The sequence below is a fragment of the Polypterus senegalus genome, chromosome 10 (assembly GCF_016835505.1).
Source record: "Polypterus senegalus isolate Bchr_013 chromosome 10, ASM1683550v1, whole genome shotgun sequence".
Taxonomy (NCBI): Eukaryota; Metazoa; Chordata; class Cladistia; order Polypteriformes; family Polypteridae; genus Polypterus; species Polypterus senegalus.
This window is the reverse complement of record NC_053163.1, coordinates 116766717-116794070: the sequence shown is the minus strand read 5'-3', so window position 1 is coordinate 116794070 and position 27354 is coordinate 116766717. Positions and strand designations below refer to the sequence as shown.

At 33.8% G+C, this 27354-nt stretch overlaps 1 protein-coding gene across 4 annotated transcripts in view; it reads right to left on the bottom strand.

The window, feature by feature from the left end:
* The window catches only part of atp7a (ATPase copper transporting alpha), an 88249-nt gene that overhangs the window by 44660 nt on the left and 16235 nt on the right, over positions 1-27354 (bottom strand). For all 4 annotated transcript variants that reach the window (XM_039766401.1, XM_039766398.1, XM_039766400.1 and 1 more), the window contains exons 3-10: positions 18495-18984; positions 16968-17666; positions 13454-13702; positions 11141-11304; positions 9972-10133; positions 6708-6784; positions 1604-1826; positions 3-236 (exon numbers count right to left, since the gene is read on the bottom strand). In XM_039766401.1, coding sequence (XP_039622335.1) covers positions 3-236; positions 1604-1826; positions 6708-6784; positions 9972-10133; positions 11141-11304; positions 13454-13702; positions 16968-17666; positions 18495-18984 — 2298 coding nt within the window. The remainder of the gene's footprint in view (positions 1-2; positions 237-1603; positions 1827-6707; positions 6785-9971; positions 10134-11140; positions 11305-13453; positions 13703-16967; positions 17667-18494; positions 18985-27354) is intronic.

The window sequence follows — 27354 nt, the reverse complement described above, 5'->3', positions numbered from 1 at the left end:
ACCTTTGCCAGGTGTTCTAGCCATCTTCCCAAGGAGACAAATACAAACAACATAGGAGGAGTATCAAAAAATGTTAAGGGATTCACTCTATTTCTCTCAATCATTGCAACCAACAAAATTACAAAGGAGTAAGCAAAAGCAATTGTGGTTGCAAGGACTATAAGCACATCCATGTTTGCTGACTTATGCTTCACGGCTTTATATGCTTGAATGTAGAAATACCATCCACCGACAAACTGAAATAATAAAAAAAAATAGTTGTATAAACAGAACACAATATTTACATTTACTTTTAAACTAAAATTAAATACTGTATTTACATTCTACTAAATTGCTACTACAATTTCAAATTGACTTTTTAAACGTAGATAATTATCCAGAACTTAATCATTTTACAGCATAGTAAATTTGAAGAATTATGCAAACTAAGAGACTGCAGTCGAAATAATACCATAAAATACTGGAATTTTGCAAATTCAACAAAAAAAGAAAAATGATTGTAAGACTACATTAGGTACTCATATGTTTTCTGTGCTCATAAAATTGCCATAATGCACCTGAGTCGCTGTACAATTTATAATGTATTAATACTCAATAAATTCTTTTGTATACTGTATTAATGCTCAGTACATTCTTTTTTAATTTTACAAATATCATTGTAATTTTATTTTTGGACTGTGACCCTAAGTAGTACATACATATTTACATTCCATGCCAAGAATCACAAAAATAAAGAGGAGGCAAATACAAAACCCACAATAGCCTTAAACACAAAGGAAAACTCAAATGACACAAATAATTTCCAAAGTTATTTTTCCTAACAGAGACCTGGTTTATTGAATTGCTGTAACGTTAATAAAGCGGACATGACAGCAGTTACAAAAGTCTTTCATCTGTAAAGCTCTCCTCATTTGTACTTGTGGTAACCACAGTATTCCTAGCCATCCATCAGTGCTGCATTTTGTGCTTCTATTTGTATTGGCAGTTTTTCACTATACTGATCACATTTTAAATTTCATACTGCACTGTAATCCTGTTTTTTCTGTAGGTGAATTGTGTAATATGTGCTGTTAATTCTGTTATACAACATACATATTGACTGGTTCGCTCACGTAAACGTGCATGGTACTATTTTAAATAATGTAACAAAATATTACTAGAAGTAGTACTATACCATTGTTGAAACGTTGCCATAACATTGATTTGATTTTTCTCTCATTCCTAATATACTTTTTGGAGTATTTCTCATTTTCAAACTGATATTTTTAACTGGATATATCAGTAAACAACAATATTTTTTGTGCAATGAAGATAGATTCTTTAAACTGACTGTTTTTTGCTGTGGTTGGAGAACATGCATGACAGGAGACAAGTATAAAAATTCGGATTTACTAACTGTAAAAATAAAATCGAAATTAATTGTGACCAAGTATATTTGGTCTTAGAAAACCAGTCAGAAAGCCAAACAAGGCAGAAGAAAATAAAGTTAAAGACAATACCTTCCAAAATGTATGCAGGATGTTAAGACAGTCAATAATGTAGAGCTAGTATATTAATCACCAATACTCAAAAATGTCTAAAATAAGTAATGTTTATTATATACCTGAACAGGGACACAGAATAAAAAAGATATGAGATTCATTATGGACAGCCCAGGAAGGAGTTGTTTTTCCAGAAACATTGATGAATGAAACTCATTTAATTCAGCTCCTGTAACATTATGGTGATGATGAGTTGAGAACTGATGGTCCATTATCATCATATAGATCATTAGTCCCATTACCGGAATGCAAAATATCAGGCTCACAAAAAATGATCTTCTCCATCTAAGAGAAAATATAAAAGTTAATACTAGCATAGGCAAATTGTCCTGCTTTTACGTTAATAAGTATTACTAACATAACAATCTCAGTCTTCCTCAAACCAATCCACAGTCACCAAAGGATACACCGTGTCATAGCAGCACTGGAAGAAAGGCAGGAATCAGCCCCTGGACAGAGCTCCAGTTCATTAGGGGCTCGCTCGCTCACACACGTGACCATGTTCAAAACATCTCAACTCTAAGGTCAATACAACCCTTTGCATTGCTTGTATCAACTTATAACTTTTATATCTGTCAAATTCATTTAGAATCGGATGAACATCTCACTCTGGCTATTCACCTCTAAATACCTGCTTCAGAATAACTCTTTTTGGGGGTTTCAAAATTTGCATTTCTATAGCTACACACATCTGATATAATTATGAAACCACAAAATTGTGCTGAAAAATACATTTCAAAACTTTATCATTTGCTAAATGTATTTTTTCTTACAAGCAGCATAAAACAATTTAGGCCACAAGGCTTCCTTATTTTATCTTTAATCAAGAAAACCTTAATCAACAAGTACAAAGCTAAAATCAACTGTGGGCAGCTTGTGAAACCACAGTTATATTTTATCTCTCATGCAGAAAATAAAGTAAAATAATATTTTTTATTGTATAAAAATAGGATGCCATTTTAATGTCACATAATATAGATTTGATTTCCCCTTGGTTTTTACAACAACAACATTTATTTATATAGCACATTTTCATACAAACAGTAGCTCAAAGTGCTTTATAACCTTACCTTAAACTGAATACTTTAAAATTCCAAAGAAATAGTAAAAATAAAGAATTTTTTTTCTTACATGTATGCACAAGACATATATACACTAAGAATTTTTAATCTGTTGTTATAGTGTAGATAATTTTTCCCAATGCTGGTGTAATCAAAATTTTACAATACATTTAGGAGGGCACACTTACAATAATAATAATAATAATGATAAAATAAAAAAATAACTAGTGATGAACTGGCATACCACCTGGGGTTGATTCCTGACTCGCCTAGTTTTTCTATAGTGATATTTTATGTGACATTTCCAGCCCTCTACAGCCCTATAAAATTAGCAGAGTAAAAAATAAATACATGAATAAACAATGGATATATGTATGCATGGGTTGAAGTTTTTATATCTAAAATGAAAACCAGAAACATCAATTTTTAGTTATGCTTTCAAGTTTCTGCTACAGAGAATGGATTCAGTGAATCACTTCATTTTTTATAGATCTGTACATACTGTATTGTGAACATTAATATGAAAATAATGTCTGTACATAGCGGTTTCTACTGCACAGACTTGAAATAAAAGCCAACATAAATCTGCACACTCAGAAAGAAGTGAAAGAAATACCCATGCTTTGCTAAGGCTAAACAATTCAAGGTCATGTTTACCTTTGTTATTAACCCTTCTGTTAGGAAATATAGTTTGCAACAGATACAGTGGTGTGAAAAACTATTTGCCCCCTTCCTGATTTCTTATTCTTTTGCATGTTTGTCACACAAAATGTTTCTGATCATCAAACACATTTAACCATTAGTCAAATATAACACAAGTAAACACAAAATGCAGTTTTTAAATGATGGTTTTTATTATTTAGGGAGAAAAAAAATCCAAACCTACATGGCCCTGTGTGAAAAAGTAATTTCCCCCTTGTTAAAAAATAACCTAACTGTGTTGTATCACACCTGAGTTCAATTTCTGTAGCCACCCCCAGGCCTGATTACTGCCACACCTGTTTCAATCAAGAAATCACTTAAATAGGAGCTGCCTGACACAGAGAAGTAGACCAAAAGCACCTCAAAAGCTAGACATCATGCCAAGATCCAAAGAAATTCAGGAACAAATGAGAACAGAAGTAATTGAGATCTATCAGTCTGGTAAAGGTTATAAAGCCATTTCTAAAGCTTTGGGACTCCAGTGAACCACAGTGAGAGCCATTATCCACAAATGGCAAAAACATGGAACAGTGGTGAACCTTCCCAGGAGTGGCCGGTCGACCAAAATTACCCCAAGAGCACAGAGACGACTCATCCGAGAGGTCACAAAAGACCCCAGGACAACGTCTAAAGAACTGCAGGCCTCACTTGCCTCAATTAAGGTCAGTGTTCACGACTCCACCATAAGAAAGAGACTGGGCAAAACGGCCTGCATCGCAGATTTCAAAGCGCAAACCACTGTTAAGCAAAAGAACATTAGGGTTCGTGCCTCAATTTTGCTAAGAAACATCTCAATGATTGCCAAGACTTTTGGGAAAATACCTTGTGAACTGATGAGACAAAAGTTGAACTTTTTGGAAGGCAAATGTCCCGTTACATCTGGCGTAAAAGGAACACAGCATTTCAGAAAAAGAACATCATACCAACAGTAAAATATGGTGGTGGTAGTGTGATGGTCTGGGGTTGTTTTGCTGCTTGAACCTGGAAGGCTTGCTGTGATAGATGGAACCATGAATTCTATTGACTACCAAAAAATCCTGAAGGAGAATGTCCAGCCATCTGTTCATCAACTCAAGCTGAAGCGATCTTGGGTGCTGCAACAGGACAATGACCCAAAACACACCAGCAAATCCACCTCTGAATGGCTGAAGAAAAACAAAATGAAGACTTTGGAGTGGCCTAGTCAAAGTCCTGACCTGAATCCAATTGAGATGCTATGGCATGACCTTAGAAAGGCGGTTCATGCTAGAAAACCCTCAAATAAAGCGGAATTACAACAATTCTGCAAAGATGAGTGGGCCAAAATTCCTCCAGAGCGCTGTAAAAGACTCATTGCAAGTTATCGCAAACGCTTGATTGCAGTTATTGCTGCTAAGGGTGGCCCAACCAGTTATTAGGTTCAGGGGGCAATTACTTTTTCACACAGGGCCATGTAGGTTTGGATTTTTTTTTTCTCCCTAAATTATAAAAACCATCATTTAAAAACTGCATTTTGTGTTTACTTGTGTTACATTTGACTAATGGTTAAATGTGTTTGATGATCAGAAACATTTTGTGTGACAAACATGCAAAAGAATAAGAAATCAGGAAGGGGGCAAATAGCTTTTCACACCACTGTAGATTAGATCGACAAGTGTTCATTTACATGTAGAATTTGTAACATTTCATGTTACAATTTAGAATATAGTGTCTTCAGTTTATTTACATCCCTATTTATAAATATAACAGTACAATTAAAACAAACGTCTTACATCTATCCATTTTCCAACATGCTCAACTTTATATTATAAAATTACATTCTGCACTGTAAGTAGGGGATGGGATTATTTAAATAAGATGTTTATTATCAGTCTCACATATCCTCATTAACTTACATAGTGATGCTCATGTTTTCACACCATGAGCTGCACTTCCTCAGTTTGCATGTCTTCTTTATGGAATTTAACTAATGTGGTGCAGCCAGTTCTACTATGATTTCATCAAATACAATGGGGGCACTCCCCAAAATACTCCAGCAGTTTAAGGTTCAAAAAGAACACATTTTTGGAAGTGGTTCACATCATCATGCAAATGCAATTTGCGAACACAAAAGGAATACATCGACAGATATGTAATTGGAATATATTGTAAATTAACACTTCACTCAAAAACATTTTGTAAGCATCTAGAGGGACAATAATTAATAAGTTAAAATAAATGCTTGGTCACACAAGCATAACAAGTGGTTCACATATTTGTACAGCAAAGTCATTCAATGGATGGCTGATAATAAAGTATTTGGTAAAATCCGCTTATAAGCGGTTTAATTTTACTGTGTGTAACACCAACAAGCACAACTAGTTATTTCAAGACATTATGTGATTACATGCAGCTGGTGCTTGAGTTGTAGGGAGAACATGTCGCTCTGAACTGTGATTTAACAATAGTTATGAAAACATTATTTCTCCTTCTTGTATTTGTCATAATAATTACATATTAAACAGTTGCCACTTCTGATATAGGTACATGCTGCATATTTTCCTAACCGAGGAACATTGTGATTATTCATTTTGCAAACATATCCAGCCATGCAATGGATGTTTCTAGCGTCAGAACAGAAAAGATAAACATGTTTGAAGTTTTTTCTTTTAGATCAAACTGAATCACTAATTTATGAATTATTTTTGCTCTCTTGATTAGAAAAGTGGTTCAACATATTTTAATTGCTCATCAGTTTATTAATTGATTAACTGATCTCTGAGCAGATTTAAACTACAGTTCTACAATTCCAAGTTGACATGACTCTACACAGTTAATGTGTGTTGCGCCTTACAGAGTATTGTTTTTTTGAAATTTTTGACGCCAGTTATTACATTTATGTACCATCAGTAAAAATATAAAATAATCAGCATTCATCCAAATGTTTCCAAAACGCTGCTATGAAAGAATGCTAATGTATGTCTTGTCTCTCTGTCATATGCAGACTTACTTGCACTCTGCAGATCAGCCTGATTCTCTCTGATCAGAGTGTAAATTAATGAATCCTTAGACTAGGCAGATTTTAAAGTATTAATTGGCAATAATCACAATATTAAAACAGGCTACGTTCATTTAATATTTGATCCTATTTATTATAGGCAAGTGATATGGTGGATGCATGGTTACTGTTGCTGCCTCATAAAATCAGTGGTCACATTTGTTGCAAGTGATATGGCACCTAAATGAAGTTAATACTGTACGTATACATGTGTGTCCACCATGTGCCAGGCTTGCATCTTGCCAAAGTTTGATACCATATGCTTTAAGGATTTCGGTAATGGATAAAGCATGTTAAAAACATTGATTACATGACATAAAAACAGTGACAACAAAAAAACACTGTAATTCCTAAAATGGTTACACAAACAGTAATCTGTAAACTTACTGTCTTATTTCTTTCCTGTGGTCCAAGTGACTTGCAGAGCGATCCTTTTTTGCTAAGGAAGCTTCAAAGCCCATGTTCTATTAAATAAAAATAATACAATTTAGGAAGCTAAACAATATAAACAAATCTTCATGATATCTATAATCCCCACATCTATGGTCACACTTGTTTTTAACCAAATGCATGCCTCAAACGAGTCATCACAGAAAGAACGCAATTTGAGTCATGAAAAGAAAGTAGACAGGCAATTAAAGAATAAAGCTCCCAAATTTATGCTGCAAGTGTCATAAGCTATCAGGTGATTTCAAGGACATCAGCTAATAGAAAACAAAATGAAATATAAGTCATTAGACAGGGACATCCACAAACATTTATACATTATTATGAATAACATTCTGAATTTAAAGATTTTAAAATCTTCAAACACTTCTGACAGTTGATATGCCTGCCCAACTGAACATGTGTATCTATTTTATATTGTTTGCTATTTTTACAAGTCGCAAAATGCAAAATATTGTCAGTAATAAGGTTGAGACATACCATAATCACTGTGAACACCTTATAAATGTACTTAATAGTTAAAATTAAAACAAAATTAAACAAAAAAAATAATGAATCTTGCAAATTCAAGTAATTTTGACATGGGAGGATGTAATAACATTACAATACAGTTGATATTGTGATATGCAGAATGGAAAATACGTAGAAATCTGTTATTTATGCCCTTTAATCAATATTTGAAATTTGTGTCATACACTTTTGAACTATTATAGTTTAAACATTGCAGTGGGCTGGCGCCCTGCCTGAGGTTTGTTTCCTGCCTTGCACCCTGTGTTGGCTGGGATTGGCTCCAGCAGACCCCTGTGACCCTGCAGTTAGGATATAGCAGGTTGGATAATGGATGGATGGATAGTTTAAACATAGAATACACTAATAATCTTAAAATCCTCATACTTTTATACAGTATGAGCTACTTATATTTTTAAAAGCACTAAAGCCAGATTTCTTTAAAAAAAAAAAAAAAAAAAAGGAGTTAACAACTGTAATGTATGCAAGATTGCAGTATATTTATCAACCATCAAAAAATACTGCACAAAAAAAAAAAACTTTTCTTAATTAAAAGACATGTATCAAATATGCAAAAATTGATTTGAGGTACTGAGAGCTCAGACAATCTCATCATTTTATGAAGACAAAATGAACACCCAGAATCTATAGATTTGTTACATTTGCGGTTCTGTAGTTATTGTTAATTATTATTATGAGTTTAAAATAAATTATGCAAGTTTTATCACTTTATATAAGTACCTGAGCTTATGTACTTTGTACTTTGAAGTTTCCTTAAAGTTACTAACATTAGTTTTTCCAAAGTTAGCCATACATGGCTTCCAATAGCTTTTGCAGATAAAGTATTTATGAAAATAAGAAAATATAAAAAAATTTACCTGGAAACAGTCCCATAACTGTAAGAGACTTATTCCTGGTGCCTAAAATTGACATACAAATGGTCCTAAGGACTACAGACAAGTATCCTTCTCAACCCACATGCCATGAACTTGTTTGTGGGACTGTTAAACACTTAAAAGGAGTAGAAAACAATCTTTATTTGCCATAGAAACTACTTCCTTCTGCATAAATAACATTATGGTTAGGATCATGTGTTCTGATTTCTCCAGTGCCTTTTATTTCAAGTTCAGGGTGATGTATGTATATGGTCTGACGGTGTCCTTCGTCATCGACTTCTTAAGACCAGATGACAATTTATGAGGCTCCAGAAATGATTTTGGAACAGAGGGAACCGCCAATTTAAAACAGGCCTCCAATTTATGTCACCTACAAAAGTTCTCAGATAACTTCTTCTTGGTGGGTTGCATCACCTATGGGGATGAGTAGGAGAAAGGTGTTGTAGACGAATCACCTAGAGCTACACATTTCTGGTGTACTGTACCAACTTCATCACAGGACATACTTTGGATTCACTGAAAGCAATGGCAGAAAAGATCATGATGACTGCAAGCTATCTGACCAATGCTGCACATCCTCTCAAAGTACATGTTCTAGTGGAGTCACCTTATGCCACCTGCTATTCCCTCAGTGTACTGTGAGGCAATACATTTATTTTTGTACAGTATGTAGTCATTATGATGGGTTTTTCTCACCTTTACTATCTTTACCCTAGTCAGTTAGAAGAGACACTGTCATATGGATAAAATGTATTATTATTATCACTATTAGTACATTGAGTGCTTCTGGGTCTATTAAATTGTCTCTCCTTTATTTTTACTGTTTTTATTTTCTAGGTTTCTGCTACAGAAAGTGAATTTCCTTCCAGTTATTAAAGCCCCCTGCTTGCTTCGCTCTCCCACCCCCGGGTTTGGTTTACCGCATATACAATTTAAAGAGATTGTTATTTTCATGGGAATTGTTACATCTGCATTATTTTCACTTTTAATTTAAAACTTTAGTAAAAATAATATTTGGAATTAACTTTTCCTCAAGATCGCATTGAATTTTGATTCCACGCTTGGACTTGCATCATGACAACGCAACGTATAACTGCCTGTAAGTGAACATCATTTTTTGTCTCTCTAATAAAACTTTTTCAAATGTTTGTCCATGCTCTTTCTTCTTCGCTGTGTCGTTGACGTTTCATCTACAATGTATAAAATTATTGTCCTGATAAAATTTATAAGAACTGAGAGCACAGGAAGAGTGTCTTGACAAAAGCATTCAGACGACTGAGGTTAGATGACCGTGGTCTTGTTTGAATATAGTTGTAAGTAGGGTGTGACTTGAAAGAATCTCATAGTTAAAAGTCTCCGTCTCATGGGACTTCATACTGAGCCAACGTTTTTGGAATCTTTTAATTCTCACTGGCAACATGAATTAGACGATCTACAAGTATCTGACTTAAAGTTTAAATCCAAACAATATATTCGACCTCTTTTCGCTGTTTCATTATTTCGCCGAGTAATAATTTCCATTTGTTTGAGCTAATGCAATCTTTCCTATCCTTTTTTTGAGACTTACGAATTCTTGCACTTCCATTATCTCTAACCTGCTCTGCATGTGTACCGTGCCAACATTTTTGAATTCTTTACGACGTTCTACTTTGTCATCTATTCTTTGTCCTTTATATATGGCTATACATGGTTAAATCTCTTTCTCGGGGACGCAAGTGTCTCTCCAAGAAAATCACGTCTCGTCTCCTTCCAAGGTTTTTTTTAATAATACAGAGACATAACTAATAAGACAGACACTTACCTCAATTAACCTCATTATATCACGAGGACCATTAACTTCTGGATCATACTTGATATGTGCTTTGTTGGTTGCTAGTGCAACAGAAACATACAATACACCTTTGGCTTTTGTTAAATTAGACTCAATTTTGTGAACACATGAGGCACAGGTCATTCCTCTGATCTGTTTATTAGAAAAAGAAACATATTTCATATTAAATAATGAAAAATTGAAGTGTATATGTCAATTTAACTGTATATACCAAGTAAAGGTCAGAGACATAATAAAATGCAGCATAAAAAAAACCTTTTTTTGGTAGCAATTTATATTTAACTAAATGCAAAACCAAGGCAAACTTGTAAAAGTTAATTGTAAGGATCATAAAATATGAATAATAAGTACATAAGTTAAAAATGATGAACGTAAAAATGATAGTAATATTACATTACATGAATGAAAAACAAATAGATTGGGGGTAAACAAATATGTGTCAATATTTCAACTTTGAAGAAATTCAAAATTACTTACTACATTGTGAATTATTTGTTGGCCTCAAATTAATAAATCAGAAGACAGACACAATAAATTACTTCCAAACAGTTGTATCAACAACAGCACTGCTGTCTTTTTGCTTGGCACAAGTCTGAATTTGAACTTGATGTCTTTTCTGTAGATTCAGAAGTCTGAATGTGGTCTGATATGCCCTTTGTGTGGAGTGTATATATTTTTTTACTTTAAATGGTAACACTATGCAAGTCTCTGCATCGAAAATTTGTTTTCCTTGGACACATTTTTCATTCTGATTGAAAACACAGAGGGGTACTGAAACTAGATATACTAGATACACTAGATATACAGTTCCCTCCACATTTATTGCCAGCCCTGATTAAGATGAATAAAAAGGGCTGTGAAAAAATCTTTTGTTGAAGTACCTTAATCTTACACTGAAAAAATGAGTCTCTCATGTTTTTAAAGTGTGAGATTAAGGTAACTCACCAAGAGAGATATATATATATATATATATATATATGTTTATAACTTTTTTTTACTCATCTTTACCAGTGTGCCAATAATTATGTAGGCGACTTTTGTTTTTCCATATGTATATTATACCTCTAATGTCAAATAATCTTTGTGAATTAAATATAAACTGTACAGAAGTTGTCTAACTGCATAAAAGTAAAACATACCACGAGTTCCAGATGTCCACTAGAATCTTCATAGTTTTCAATTACTGAAGCACCAAAGCCCAGTTCTTTGATTAGTTCTGCAATACCCAGAGGCTCAATAATTGCAGAGTTATAACGCACCTCAGCTTTCCCTGCCATAAGGGCTACTAAAACTGAGTAAATACCTGTAAAAAACAAATAAAACATTTAAACATCCTGGGTGATAAAACTGCCTAAATCAAGACAAAAATAACGCTTTTTGCTAGAAGGAAACTTCTTTCAGTAGTTTTATTTCCTTTTCAAATAATTTCCAACCTTGACACAATGTATTACATTTGAAAATGTTAACATTATCAAAAAATTGGAAAATTCTAAATATAGTGTAGTGTATTGCAAGAGAGAAGATAGAAAAATGAAAAGGACTCAAATTGCTGTGGCTTTTTGGCTTCTTGATATCCTTATGAAATATTGTGAAAAAAACTCAATGAAAATACAATTTTCCTACAATTTAACATGGTATTCCATTATTTTTAAAACAACAGACATATAGCTAACAAAAAAAGACTGCTACAAAATTAGAGTAAACAACACATGAGCTCCTAATTCCAGCATTTTAAATACCTGTACTTGGTGATCCTGTGGTGCTACTTCTAGGCCATTCAGAAACTCATCTAAAGCTGGTTGGTTCTAAGTGTAGTTTGGTAGTAGTATGTTACATTTACACTGTTACTTGTACTTAAGTAGGTTTTGTCAACAATAATTTTACTTTTACTTGAGTATATTTCTAAACAAAAATGTATGTTTACTTCGTTAAATTTCTGGCACCTTAGTTACACTTACATTTGAATTTTTCACATTTAGTGTTTTAATTTCCTCAAGTCTCATCTACTGCAAAGAACTAGTAACAAGTAGTTGTTGTCAGTTGGCTTATTCTGTCGATTTCAATGGTTATTTTCTGCTATCAGTCACAGTTTTCACTTCTAGTACTGACAGCCAATAGCAAAGCCTCATCACTTTCTGACAGCTTATTTTATAGATTTAAATGGACATAACTAGCTGTCAATTACTGATGTCCCAGAAAGTCAGAAGTTTGACCAAACATTAAATAAAAGGTGCGCAAAAATATGCTACCCACTATTCTAGAAAATTGGCAGAGTAGTAACCAGAGTAAATCCATGCGAGATTTACCAAGTAGCTCAACTGAACAACCCAAACTTTAAATTCAGTCCAAGTTTAGAATGAAAATAAAAAGAAAAAAAAAAGTGTTGTCATCCTTGTGCGGCAAAAGAGAAATTTTAGGTACATGGACTCCACATTCAAATTATGAAAACAAGTGAATGTAAGCATTAGATTTTCTACTGTGATGTATCTAATCTTCTGGCTTATTCAATAAGCAATCAGAAACCTCTGCTTGATTCCAGAACAGTACCTTAATATCAACTTGCAACATCACTAAGTCACTAGCTATGTTAGATAACATTTTCGTGTTGCAAAAGAAATAAACAAAGTTTTCAAGTCAGTGTTACAGACTATCTGATGTAAATTAATTATTAACATTAGTAATAGTATAGGGTAACGTTTATTTTTAAAAAATAGCTTTATCCAACTATCAAACCTAAAGAAGCTTTCTCCTCTGAATCCTTTCTCAGTTAGGACTGCATTATTTCACAAAACAACAAATATTTTAACTGCTAGCATCACTTATGAGCATAATTTTGTCTTCTAGTGACATGTAAACAGGCACACATTAAAAAAAAAAAAAAAAACATACTGTGTGGAGTTCAGTGGAAGGACTATTTCATTTTGTACTTATTTAACAAGAATACTGTTTGCAGTTTATGACTGATCAATCAAATCAGCATAGAATGGACAAATATTTCTACTTGATTTACTTCTATTTTATTTTTTATCCATGGAATGTACATTTGTGAATATGAGATTTTTGTATATAAATATATATATAAATAAATATATAAATAAATATATATATATATAAATATATATATATATATAAAATATATATATATATAAAAATATATATAAAAATATATATATATATATATACAAAAATCTCATATTCACAAATGTACATTCCATGGATAAAAAATAAAATGAATTGAAAACACATTCTATGGATAAAAACTAAAATGAATTGACGACTGACATCTTTATGACGAACTATTTGACAAAAAGTGTATGTATATAATTGTTTAAAGAACATACAATTATCTGTATTCAAATTATGTACCGTCATTCAGTTAAGTGTTTGAGTGAAACACAATGTGCTTTTGCATTTGCTTCAGTTATAAACAGGGCCTTTATTTAGAGACTTACCATGTTCCCTCTTGAGATTTCTTTCAATGTTGGCCACGCAGGAAGCACAGGTCATTCCTGTCACCTGGATGAAGCACTTCTTTGTTGTTTCTGTTTGCTGCTCTTTACTGCTGCTCTGACAGATTAGAGGTACCGAGGGACCAGGTACTTCACTTTCCTGACATGCACCTGGAAGGCTTGACACCACTGAATTCTGATTTACAGGTACCTTTGACTGGAGTTTGTTTGCTGAATCTGAAGGTCGATTATCTAAATGTAATTATAACAATTATTAATAAAGAAGACTTACATTTAATTTGGTGCATGACACAGTGTCATATAATTAAATATAGTTCACAAATAACTTGTAATAATGCTTGTACTGTTTAATAACACCAGCTGCTTCATAATTAAAAATATGAATGCATACGGTAAAGAAAAAATATTTAAAAGAAGATAACTGAAAAAAATCTGACAAACGCGAAAACTTATACCAAAAAAAAAAAAAAAACAAAAACCTGAATATATTCCAGCATGTCATTTTGCTCAGCCCTGGTTCTAGGAAAACATCGAAGCTTTTATTTTCGGTGAGCAACAGTTTTATTAGTAACAACACAGTGAGAATGGCCACGCTAACTTAGCAAAAAGGCCATCATTACACAAATAACAGCTTTTTATGAGAGCGGGCACAAAAACATCCCTGAAAACTCATTGCATTGTAACATCAATCATGTCAGCCAAGAACATGAAGATGGAGCTATAGTGTGGCCAGGAGATATCCAAAACTGAATGTTTCAACACTAGAAACATATGTACTAGTCTGAAAAAATCTTGATTTATGTTGAAAGGTGGGAATTTGGCATGAACAGAATGAATACAAAGTTTCATGTTGCCTTACATAAGCAGTGTACAAGCTAGTGGTGATCATAGAATAGTGTCGGCAATGTTTTCTTGGCACACACTGGGCCTCTTTATATCAATTGACCAGTATTTGAATTTCATGACATACCTAAACATTTTTTCTGACCAACTGCATCCTTTCACAACCACAGTCTACCTTTTTTAAATGGTTAATTTTGCCAGGATAATAAGTGATGTCGCACAGCATTCATCTTAAACTGGTTCCACAAATTTGATGGTAACTTAAACTTTTCCAATGACTTGCAGTTACCAGACCTAGCTAAAATCATTCATAAAAGTACATACACTGAAAGAAATGTACTATGTTGAATAGTATTCACTTTAAAGTGATATTTTATTTCATACACCGAAAACTTAAAAACATACATAAGATTTTCAGAACCATTTGTGTACATAAGAGTTTTACTGGGTAGGTATGTAAGTAAACACGTCTGTTCTCTTTGTTTCAATCAATCAATCAATTCAAGAGTTTTACTGGGTAGATAGGTAAATATGTCCAGTACAGCCATGTCAATCAGATAATGCATATGGTTCTACATGCTAACTGATTACAGCTTGGTGTACATTATTCATATTGCATCATGACTCCATTATGCATTCATGCAGAGTTACCTCAGTACAAACGAATAAACTATACATGTGATAGTTTTTTCAAAATAACACCTTCACTATTTCTCAGCCAGAAATAAGCACTTGGTAAAGAATGGATGATTAATCATTTGCAATTACATTTAAAATTTCTTCTTTCATTTACTTAATTTGATGCATGAGCTAAGATGAACTTTAGCTGCTTGCTTTGTACACCAGTCATTTTTTTATTTTAATATTTTCACAATTTTACTGACTGCTGCTAGGTATTAGTATGTAGCATGATTGTTGTTTTAGCGATTTTACAAAAACGCATTTTGTAATTTTCACCCATTCAGACACTTAAGTGGAACAGCTGGAAAGAGTTTGCACCCAGAACGTAGTTTATCAGAAAGTATTTGGTTAATTCCAGATAAATGTGCTGCTAGTGCCTTCAAAATAGGAGGTCTGTGGGGCAGCATGCAGAGGGAAGCCCATGTCCCCAGGCCTTTTCAATTACTGAATGCCTGTGCAATACATGACTCTTGAATCAGCACGTGTTATACATGGTGTGGGTTTAACTAGTATTGTGTATGTTTTAGCATCTAGTTTGTGTTTCAATAGTCTGTTGGGGCTACTTCAATATGCAGTGTACATTTTACAGTGCATGCAGTTCTACACACTTAAAATAAAAAATGAACAGCACCTCATATATACCTGATTCATGATGCAGTGTAGGCATCTTCTTTTGTATGGTGTGTGCATTTCACTGTTTAATGTATGAATTTAAGTGTATAACATACTGTATACCCACCAGGGCTGTAGCATAAGAATTTAGTACAGCATGCACATGTTTAGTATACAATGCAAGAGTTTCAGGATAAACCGTAAACAAAATCTATTTCCACAGAAATTAGTACTTAAAGGGGTGCTAAAGATGAATTAACAAATGCTACACTTGTGGTGCTTGTCAGATTTTGAAGGCATAGGCGTGTCTAGCAGTACACCAAATAAAACATTTTCAAGCAGTGAATTCACCTAGGGCACATGTATGAATATCATATGGTATGTGCAATTGAGATGAACTCTTCAATTGTGAGTAGACTGATGCAGTTAATCAGCTCTTCCAGGGCAAAGTCTGGGTGAGTCAACATACACAGGTAAATATCTGATAACTTACATGAAATACCTTGAAAACAAAACAACAAAGTCACTTAATAGGTATTCTGAAATAATGCTTGGAAACTGTGACCAGTTTTCATAAGTATCATTAATCAGCTATTGTTTTCTGTATGTACAGCAGCTATCATCATTTCACAATAGCAAATGTCAAATGCTATATAATTACAAGAATATTTGTATAAGCTTGATGTGAAAAGTAGATTTAAAGAGTTGTATATAAAATCATAAACATTAGAAAAGGGAAATCAAAACTGCTCTTCATTTAATATAGGAAAGAAACTGAGATTTGATGCAAAAATGCAATATAGGGAAAAAACTTGACTTTTACTTAATGCCACCTGTAATCAACAAACGTCCAACTGCCATAAATTTAAACATGTGGAGGTAGATCTTTTTCAACCAGTAACTACATCAAACTATTAGTTTGTTCCTTTAAAATGCAAGCTTTTGTTGCTGTTATTTTAAGATATTGGTACATTTTGAGATGCTCCTGAATTTAATCACCTTTTCAGAAAATTAAATGCATTGTCAAACTGGATTTCTAGTAAATCACGTAATTCACTCAGCCAGTCTAAGGTATTCACAGTTTTCCTGTGATGAACACAGTGATTGCACTGCCAGCTTGTTTTGTGCCAGTATGTTGTTCCATGATGACACACAAACCAAATAATTTAAAGGTGTTTTCTTGTGCAAAGGGACAAAAGAGGTTTCTGTATATTTCTGATGCATTTCCATTTTTGCAGAATGACCTTTACATAGCGAATTTCATGTATCAACCATTAAAATCATATACAACTTTAATATGAAAATTGATCTGGAAGATAAAACAGGTAATATGAGGATGACAAATAAATGTTACATTTACCAGGAAGGAAGGCCTCAAATCCCATGTCTTCTACTGCATCCCTTATTTCTTCTGGTGTAGTTACCATTGGGTCAAACTCAAAAACACCTTTCTGGTGTATCAAAGACACTTTTGCAGACCGCACACCCTTCCGTCTTGACAACTTTTCTTCAATAGACTGTACACACGAGTTGCAGGTCATTCCCTCTATACAAACAACAGCTGTAGACGTCAAGGGCTGACTTGAACTGTTTATGAATTGTGGCTCAGAGACAGATGAATTGATATGTTCACTTACTACTTTAAATTCTCCTGGAGGAAGATCCTCAATAGCTTTCTTTAGACTATTTATACTTAACAATTTTGGAGTGTATCTGATTGTAGCTGCCTTGTCTTCTAAAGAGACACGAACACTGTTCACACCACAAAGTTCAGATATATTTTTCTGGATATTGACAACACAAGAATTGCAGTGCATGCCTTCTATTTGAAGAACAACTGATAAAATACTATTGTCTTTTTTAGGGCTTAGTCTTGAAGATAGAGTGTCAGGAAGTTTTGTATTGTTTATAGACTCAAAATTAGGTTTTAGCTCAGACTTCAAAGGTTGTTTTTCAGTGAATGCCTTGAAGCCTGCTGCAGATATGTGTCCGAGTATCTCTTCTTCTGCAATGAGATGTGGTTGGTAAATAACAGTTGCTCCTTCTTCCTTCATAGAAACTAAAACAAAAGGAAAGGAGAGAGAGGATATCAATACTCATTAGTTACATTTTAAATTGCATGATACTCAAAGAAACACTTTAAATATATAGTAAAAATGGGTTTTGACCGAGAATAAAGATGAACATTACGTAGCTGGACTTATCTAGAAAATAAAAAAATAGAAGAAGAATACAGGAAAATCTTTTGTGAAAAGCTGAACTGTTCTTTAAATTTGATTAATTTTTTTTTTTGCAAGTCAAACTAATCATAACTGGAAAAATCATGCATTATTTTGGGCTTCTAATAAAAATCAGTAATAAGCAAAATTAAGCAAAAAAAGATTAAGAGGTGACATGATTGAAGTGTTTAAAATTATGAAGGGAATTAGTACAGTGGATTAAGACTGTTATTTTAAAATAAGTTCATCAAGAACACAGGGACACAGTTGGAAACTTGTTAAGGGTAAATTTCGCACAAACATTAGGAAGTTTTTCTTTACATAAAGAACAAGAAACACTTTGAATAAGCTACCAAGTAGTGTGGTAGACAGTAAGATGTTAGGGACTTGCAAAACTCGACTTAATGTTTTTTTGGAAGAAATAAGTAGATATGACTGGTGAGCTTTGTTGGGCTGAATGGCCTGTTCTCGTCTAGATTGTTCTAATGTTCTAATGTACTGTATCAGAAACCTAAAGCAGAAATGTAAATATTAGAATGTACATATTTTTTATTTAAAATGGAAAAACAGAATATTGCATCTATAAAAAGTATATTAAGTATTTCTTTTCTTTGCCAAAGGACAATAAACAAAATATTTATTAAAAACTCTGTTTCAAACTTGCTCACCATTAATGCTCTTGACTCCTTTTAGCTTTCCAACCTTTTCTTCAATAGTAGTAGTACAGGACATAAATGTCATGCCCTCTATCTTCATTTTTAGTGTGACTTCATTTGTAGAAACTAAATTAGAACCTTCAATTGGCTCAGAGTTACCTTCATTTAAGTAAGCATCAATTAAATTTTGAAAAAGTCCTTTAATTTGACTGGCATTTATAAATGTCTGCATAAATGTTACTGCCACATTGTTCAGTTCAGGAGTTATCTTAACATCTAAAACACCTTTTATTTGGCATAGCTCTTTGAGCACTTGCTCTTGGTAGGAACTGGGTAACATTCCCAAATTGAAAAGGCTTGTTTCTGTGGGTATAACTTGAGAGACAGCTGAAACGGAGACACTAGCTTCAAATCCCATATCATCAATTGCTTCTCTAAGGCTTTCGGTAGTCTGGAAGGTAGGGTCAAAGAATATCATTGCATTCTTGCTTTCTAGAGAGACCTGGGTGAAACAATACAACAAAATATTACATATGGCAAAAGTACACATTGCACAAATTAATGAAACATTAATAGATTTTGAATTAACCAGATCGAAAAAAAAAACACAAATAAAAACCTTTACTTTATAAAGCACATACAAATATATAAACTTTTTATTGATAAAAGGAGAAGGAGCAGATTTAAAGCTCTTTAAAAAAGATGAAATGGTAGAGAAGAACAAAGAACCTTACTCAAATTATGTAAAGGTGAGAATGTAGAAAAGTAGAGAAAGTAATGAGACACAGATGATCCAAATCACCAGCTGCCCTAAAAAGTTTATTCATGCAAGTTTGAGGACATCTCAATTATAACTGAAATACTGCATTGTCAGTATTTTACATTTTTTATTATAAAGTTACATTTAAAGTTAACAGCGGCATAAGTACTGCCCCATGCACAGAATACAATGAATGTTTTATTAACTGAACATTGTTTACCATAATTTGTTGTTTTAGGGAGCATTTACAGTTCAGAAATGCTGTGTGAATGTTAGTCATGAATCTGATACGGCAGCAGTCCTATCAGAAAATGTAATAGACATTTTTTTAAATAATCAGTTGAAAAGAACAAATACATTGGTTCACATTAAAAGCATAGTATAGCCCATGAAATTCACTATTGTCTCTCCTATTTATGTGTTTCAAGTAACAACAAAGTCAGAACGAAAACATGGAGTCTTATTCCCTAATTTTAATTTTGCAAAACAAAAAACAAACAATTAGTCTGATGCTGTTAACATTATACCGGAAAATTCTGCTAACACTATGTTTCCAGATTGTAAGAGCTGTTGCTCGTTCAGGTAAACCTGCCAGGCAGATTGTCTTTACCCCATTATTCCTATACAGGAAGAAAGTTATGCTACTGTATACAACTAATTTATTTTTATATTGATGAACTACAAACTCCGAGGGTGGAAGGGATCTTCATAATATAAGGAGTGTGGCAAAGCAGGAAGGTGCGAGTGTGTATGGCCAGGGGAGCGCTATTTGCCAGGCTACTATTTTGGTACTGGTACTGAGGTGTGAAAGCTGATATCAGTATCAAAGTCAAAATTTTAGTACTGATCCAACATTATTGTGAGCTCAGCCTGCCCTCACCCACCAGCTCATATTTGCAGGCAGAACTGGGGAGAGCATGGAAGAAGCATAACTTCATTGCTGTTCATCAAAAATAAATGCCAGACTGGGGAAAAAAAAAAAAATTATAAAGACTGCATCAGCACATCACAAAACATTGTGAGTGGTCTCCTCTAGACTTTCTTGTATACTCAGATACAGGGACAAAACCGCAAGACATTGATTATATTTTCATATGATGTACATTAAAGAACTATCAACAGCAAATCAAATCAAATTCATACTATATTGAACAATTATTATAAAAGTAAAGTTGAATAAGTAAGTCTGTGCAGCTGTATGAATAAAAGGTAAAGTACCACTTCTGGTTAATGGAAATAGACCAAAGGTTGATAGAAATCTACGTTTTGTACCTAATACGTGTATGCAAAATCTGGTTGACCTAAATGAAAGTGTACTCCAATTATCGTGTTTACACACACACACACACACACACACACACACACACACACACACAAGCACAAAGAGACATCATTCCAAAAATGGTCTTTTCGAAATCAGGGAGGTCTCTAAAAATGTCAAGATTAATCAAAATCTTGAAATGGAATTACTGGAGGATTCCAATACTTTCCTCATACTTTGTATACGAGAAAGCAAGGGAGGTGTAAAACACTGATATTCATTAAAATCTTGACATCGAATCTTTGGAAAATTCCAAAACTTTCACTATACTTTGTATATGAGAAAGTAAAAATGGAGATAATAGAGATTATGTAGTAACAGTTTCTTCCAACAGGGTATTTTGCACATAATTTTATGATCAAAGTTTCTGCGACAAGCAATCCATCAGCAGAGCAGTTAGCTACTGATCTGTGCCTAACATCACAAGATCAGGTACCCCAGGTGTAGTTTTTGGAACTTCATCCACCAGGATCATTAAAGATGCTGTTCATGCATTAGCTTGACAGCTAAATGTAAATAAGCGACCCAAGAGGACAGTCCTCCTCTGACACAGATCTTTTAATTTTCTTCAGCTTTCATACCTTTATGGAAAGTATTGTTGAAGCTTTTTGACTTTGAAGTAAGAGTATATTTTAATTAGGTATTTACATCCAGATTTACAATTATTCACTTTTCACTTATATTTTCTAACATTTATTTCACTTTTTAATGCTGCTTCTACTCAATGTTAATGAATACTGCTTTGTTTTTAAATTGTTTATACTTTGACTGCATATCTTGAGTGATTTAGGTTATAAAGTAAGATACTGGGTACACGTTACGGGGAGAGCACCACTTTCTTTCTCAAAGGATTATTAGCTGGCTCCAACAGGGGGAAGCACAGTTGAAAGTAACTTTTATACATGTCCCTTTCCTCACTTTTTCAGAAAAAAAAAAAAAACTAATGTACTACATGATTAAATATACTAGAATGCTGTATATTAAAAGCTACACCTATCAATTACAATAACATTGTGAATGGTATTTCTAAATTATATACATGGATATTTTAATTTAAGGAAGACATTTAATCTAATTCAGTTTCAATATAGCCAGAGACTATGCTGATGGCACGGTGCTCAAAGCAGGATTAGCTCTAGAAAAGGAGCCACTTCATCACAGAACACACTCATACATTTTTTTTTTGCTCCAAAACTTGGTCTTTTACAATTAAAGCAAGACACAATATGTTTATGATATTTAAACTTGTAATACATTAACAAAACAAATCCAAGCACCAATGAAAGTTTCAAACAGCTCGTTTAACAGTACAATAGTGCATATTTCTGCATAAAAGTAAAACTCCCCCTAAAAGTTATCTTTTTTATGTAACTATTTCTTACCCAGTGTTTGTAGTGATGCTTAAAAAAAACTTTCATCTTATTTTTTTCATGGAGAATGGATATAAACTTTCACAGGCTTCAGCACATGCCAATGCTGATGAGCACCAAACAATATTAAATGTTCATGAAAAAATCCCAAGTTACTTGTGTCACATGATCCGTATTATAGTTATCCAGTGTATGCTAACAAGATCCAACACACATGCATTTTTGTTAAAATACTATTAAATGAATACTGGACCTGCCTCGCACTCATTCATTTGTCAAGAGCCTCTTCTTCAATTCAAAAGTTCCAATTTTCTTGAATGTGCCCTGTTTGCATTTTCTGGAAGTGTTTATTTAACTATATTTTAGAAAAAAAAGCAAGTTTTTTGGACATCTTGAGCATGTGGCTGTATCTGAAAGTTTATCATCTCCACTCTCTATGAAAACATTAGATTAGATTTTTTCTCTATCATCACTGCAAACAACACAGGGTATGTAAAAGATTAAAAAAAAAAAAATACAAATTTTTGGCCGGTGTATTTCTTTAATCAAATGAAGCTCAAAGAAGCCTGTGCTATAGTTTCTGAAATTAAGCTAATAGGATATGTACAACCCAAGTATGCACCTATTTTAAAATCATTCCTGCAAATCCCACGAAACCATACTGATTCTTAAATTAAAAACCACCGGTTTCAATCACAAACTGGATCCCATAAACTAAGGATTATTGCCTTTGTACAAGATCAAACAAGCCTACAAGCAATTACCACAATACTCTAAATTACGGATAATTAGAAGGAAAAGATAAGATACTGAACACTTAGTGCTTTTTTATTTAATTATTGTTCTACCTGAAAATCATGTGATGAAAGAAATAAATAATGAAAATAAAAAGGCAAGGTAAGGAATACTGCAATCTTAAACTATCATAATAACAACTGGAAAAAAATATAATTAAATAAACGTGAAAAGAATCATAAACTCTGAGAAATTGTATGAAATATTCATGTTAGATTAGGTTAGGTTGACATCTTCACATAATTTATGAATCTTAACAGCAGGAAACATTTAAAGGGCAAAATATTCTCTGTCAGTCAGAAGAGAAATTAATTAGTTTTGGACCTGTTGTGACTTTGACATTAAAGAGTCTTTATGTTGATTTGTGACAAAAAGCCTCATTAAATATGTTTGTATAACAATAAAATGTAAAAACTTCCGAGGGATGAATACTTTTCATAAGCACTGTACCTCGTCGAGTATTTGTACTGCCAAAGACAATCCATTATAAAGAAGATTTTAGCAGCAGCTTATGAGTTTTAAAAAACTTGCCTACAGTTTTCCCAAATAATTTTCTGCAACATCCGTGAGAAAACCATTTTATATAAAAGGTTTTGTAACACTGCTGTAACAAATTAATTCATAAATTATGCACAACCTAGACTTTGGTTGAGAAAAAAAAAATCATTTCATTTAGCATTCATGATTCTGAAGTATGACGATTATTGGATCGCCAGGCTGATTAAAAAAATCTATTTTTAAATGAAAAAATTCTGACATTCCAATCAACAAAATGTAACCGCGTGCAACCACCCACAAACCATAATATGTGATTTAATCACCATAGACGGTTAGCATTTGCTGTTGCCATGATAACAGCTTACTGAGGTAGTTATTGTTATTAGAATGCATAGTACATACATTTACTTGCAGTAATCTCCATACGTGACTGCTGCACACAAACACATTTTACCGAGGGAAAAAGCGCCCTGAGAACAATGCAAAACAATACCATGACTGATCAAGATTGTTGTCAGATTTATGCAGCAACGTTGCAATTTAAATCTAAAGACTGGACTGGCTGGATTTCACAAAATAAATGGAAAACCTAAGTTGACTACGGCCACATCCCAAATCATCCATGGTAATGTCAAGTACTGTGGTAATACCACTAACATTAACTAGCATGTTGCTTGACACCACCAGGAGATAACCAAGGATGGCGCCATACCCACAGCTATGTCTAGTAAGCAGCAACCTCTGGACACAATTTTAAATAAATTCCCCACCAGCTGCGATAAGGAAAAACAGATAACAAAGCCTATTGTATGTTTAATTTGTAAGGTCCTTCGTCCATATTCTGTAATTAAAAATGCAGGATTCTGTAACACGATTCTAATGCTGCGCTCCATTTATCTCAGAAGTCAGAGCCAAGAATGACATCACATCCAAGTTGACAACATTTCAGTAAAACACTCAGAAAACCAGTAAAGACTCCAGGAAAAGCACCATGTGGTACTAGCTCTGTTGGAATACAGACAACTACTGAACAAATGAATAACAATGCATTATGTGAGTATTTTCCGCATCCAAACACTGCAGTAACTTGTCCACAGATTGAAAATGCACAGAATCAGAATATCTTTATTGTCATTGTAACAAATACAACGAAATTAGGTGCAGTCCCTGTGATGTCAAAATATAAAACTCTGAAGGGGAGAGCACCGAACCGCAGCAACTATGTGCACCGCCACTGTGTGTACAACTGATTTAATAGAAGTGTAAATAAACAGTTAATACTAAAGCTTCTGTTTATACGTGGTGCAGCCAAATTGCATTTTGAGGTAGGGGTTAGTGAGGCTCTCCAACTTTTCTAAGTAGTTGAAACTTACCTTCTGGATCTTGGAAATTCTAATTTCCCAGTTCAAATGGAACAAAGCAACCATCCAGCCAGGATATGTTATATTCTATCACAATGAATTTTTTGCAGACACAGCTATTTACAAAATATACAACAAAGCTAAATCTGAATTAAAACAGTTATTCTATAAAAGGGGAAAGAGTTTTCCTGGCATGCGATTCATGGACTTCATGAACCACACAGTGATGTTTTACAGTAACATCACAACATAGAACTGAAGTATCGTGCTTATTCTCTCAAGTCCTAAAAACCTTAGTTGAGTATGAAAGTCATACTGGATTAACATTGCAGAGCTACTTTATAATTTCACTGAACAATGGGGAATTCAAGAAAAAGAGCCAATGTTAGTCACCCACAATGTGGCAGATATTACTGTAACAGCTCAGGTGCTCAAACTTCCTCATGTTAAATGGCTATGTGCATGCATTAAACTTGGCAGTTCAGTGCACGCTAGACAACCAGCTGTTGTGTGGTTCCTAGGAAGAAAAAGATACAACACTGGGGTTTTCCAAAAAGGCACCCAAGGCCTCTTATGCTCTGCAGCAAAAGCAGAAATTGTTAGATCTATGACAGTACAAGCTGATTACTGATGTGCCAACCTAGTGGAACAGTGCACATGACATAGCACTGCCAATGTTAAATTCTTAATCTCTTACATTTCTATTCATATGGATACAATTATGAAGTTTACTTATTGACTTAATAAATATATTCTTTTAATTAAAGCATTTTTTTTTAAATTGTATTACTCACAATTAATTTAAAATGTCAAGTTAGGGACAAATTCTTTCTAATAAAAATAAAAATCAGTAATAAAATCACAATATTTTAAAAATACCAACATATGTCGAATAGGTAGACAAAAATCATTGTAGTATCAAATCAACAGGTCTCTGTTGATTCCCACCCCTAAAATACAGTGGTGTGAAAAACTATTTGCCCCCTTCCTGATTTCTTATTCTTTTGCATGTTTGTCACACAAAATGTTTCTGATCATCAAACACATTTAACCATTAGTCAAATATAACACAAGTAAACACAAAATGCAGTTTTTAAATGATGGTTTTTATTATTTAGGGTGAAAAAAAAAATCCAAACCTACACGGCCCTGTGTGAAAAAGTAATTGCCCCCTGAACCTAATAACTGGTTGGGCCACCCTTAGCAGCAATAACTGCAATCAAGCGTTTGAGATAACTTGCAATGAGTCTTTTACAGCGCTCTGGAGGAATTTTGGCCCACTCATCTTTGCAGAATTGTCGTAATTCAGCTTTATTTGAGAGTTTTCTAGCATGAACCGCCTTTTTAAGGTCATGCCATAGCATCTCAATTGGATTCAGGTCAGAACTTTGACTAGGCCACTCCAAAGTCTTCATTTTGTTTTTCTTCAGCCATTCAGAGGTGGATTTGCTGGTGTGTTATGGGTCATTGTCCTGTTGCAGCACCCAAGATCGCTTCAGCTTGAGTTGACGAACAGATGGCGGACATTCTCCTTCAGGATTTTTGGTAGACAGTAGAATTCATGGTTCCATCTATCACAGCAAGCCTTCCAGGTCCTGAAGCAGCAAAACAACCCCAGACCATCACACTACCACCACCATATTTTACTGTTGGTATGATGTTCTTTTTCTGAAATGCTGTGTTCCTTTTCGCCAGATGTAACGGGACATTTGCCTTCCAAAAAGTTTAACTTTTGTCTCATCAGTCCATAAGGTATTTTCCCAAAAGTCTTGGCAATCATTGAGATGTTTCTTAGCAAAATTGAGACGAGCCCTAATGTTCTTTTTGCTTAACAGTGGTTTGCATCTTGGAAATCTGCCATGCAGGCCGTTTTTGCCCAGTCTCTTTCTTATGGTGGAGTTGTGAACACTGACCTTAATTGAGGCAAGTGAGGCCTGCAGTTCTTTAGACGTTGTCCTGGGGTCTTTTGTGACCTCTCGGATGAGTCGTCTCTGCGCTCTTGCAGTAATTTTGGTCAGCCCGCCACTCCTGGGAAGGTTCACCACTGTTTCATGTTTTTGCCATTTGTGGATAATGGCTCTCACTGTGGTTCGCTGGAGTCCCAAAGCTTTAGAAATAGCTTTATAACCTTTACCAGACTGATAGATCTCAATTACTTCTGTTCTCATTTGTTCCTGAATTTCTTTGGATCTTGGCATGTTGTCTAGCTTTTGAGGTGCTTTTGGTCTACTTCTCTGTGTCAGGCAGCTCCTATTTAAGTGATTTCTTGATTGAAACAGGTGTGGCAGTAATCAGGCCTGGGGGTGGCTACGGAAATTGAACTCAGGTGTGATACACCACAGTTAGGTTATTTTTAACAAGGGGGCAATTACTTTTTCACACAGGGCCATGTAGGTTTGGATTTTTTTTATCCCTAAATAATAAAAACCATCATTTAAAAACTGCATTTTGTGTTTACTTGTGTTATATTTGACTAATGGTTAAATGTGTTTGATGATCAGAAACATTTTGTGTGACAAACATGCAAAAGAATAAGAAATCAGGAAGGGGGCAAATAGTTTTTCACACCACTGTATATACTGTCTAGGTTTCAATTAAGTGATAATAAACTATAGGATAAACACATGTAAGAAGTTCAAAAGGTGTTTTACTTTTGAAAAAGAAATTTCTTGTTTGCATCTCCGAAGAAATTACAGTTTCTTAAATATTTACTAAAGAATGAGACTAATGAGAACTGCAACATTTGTCGTAGGACTAAAACTTCAAC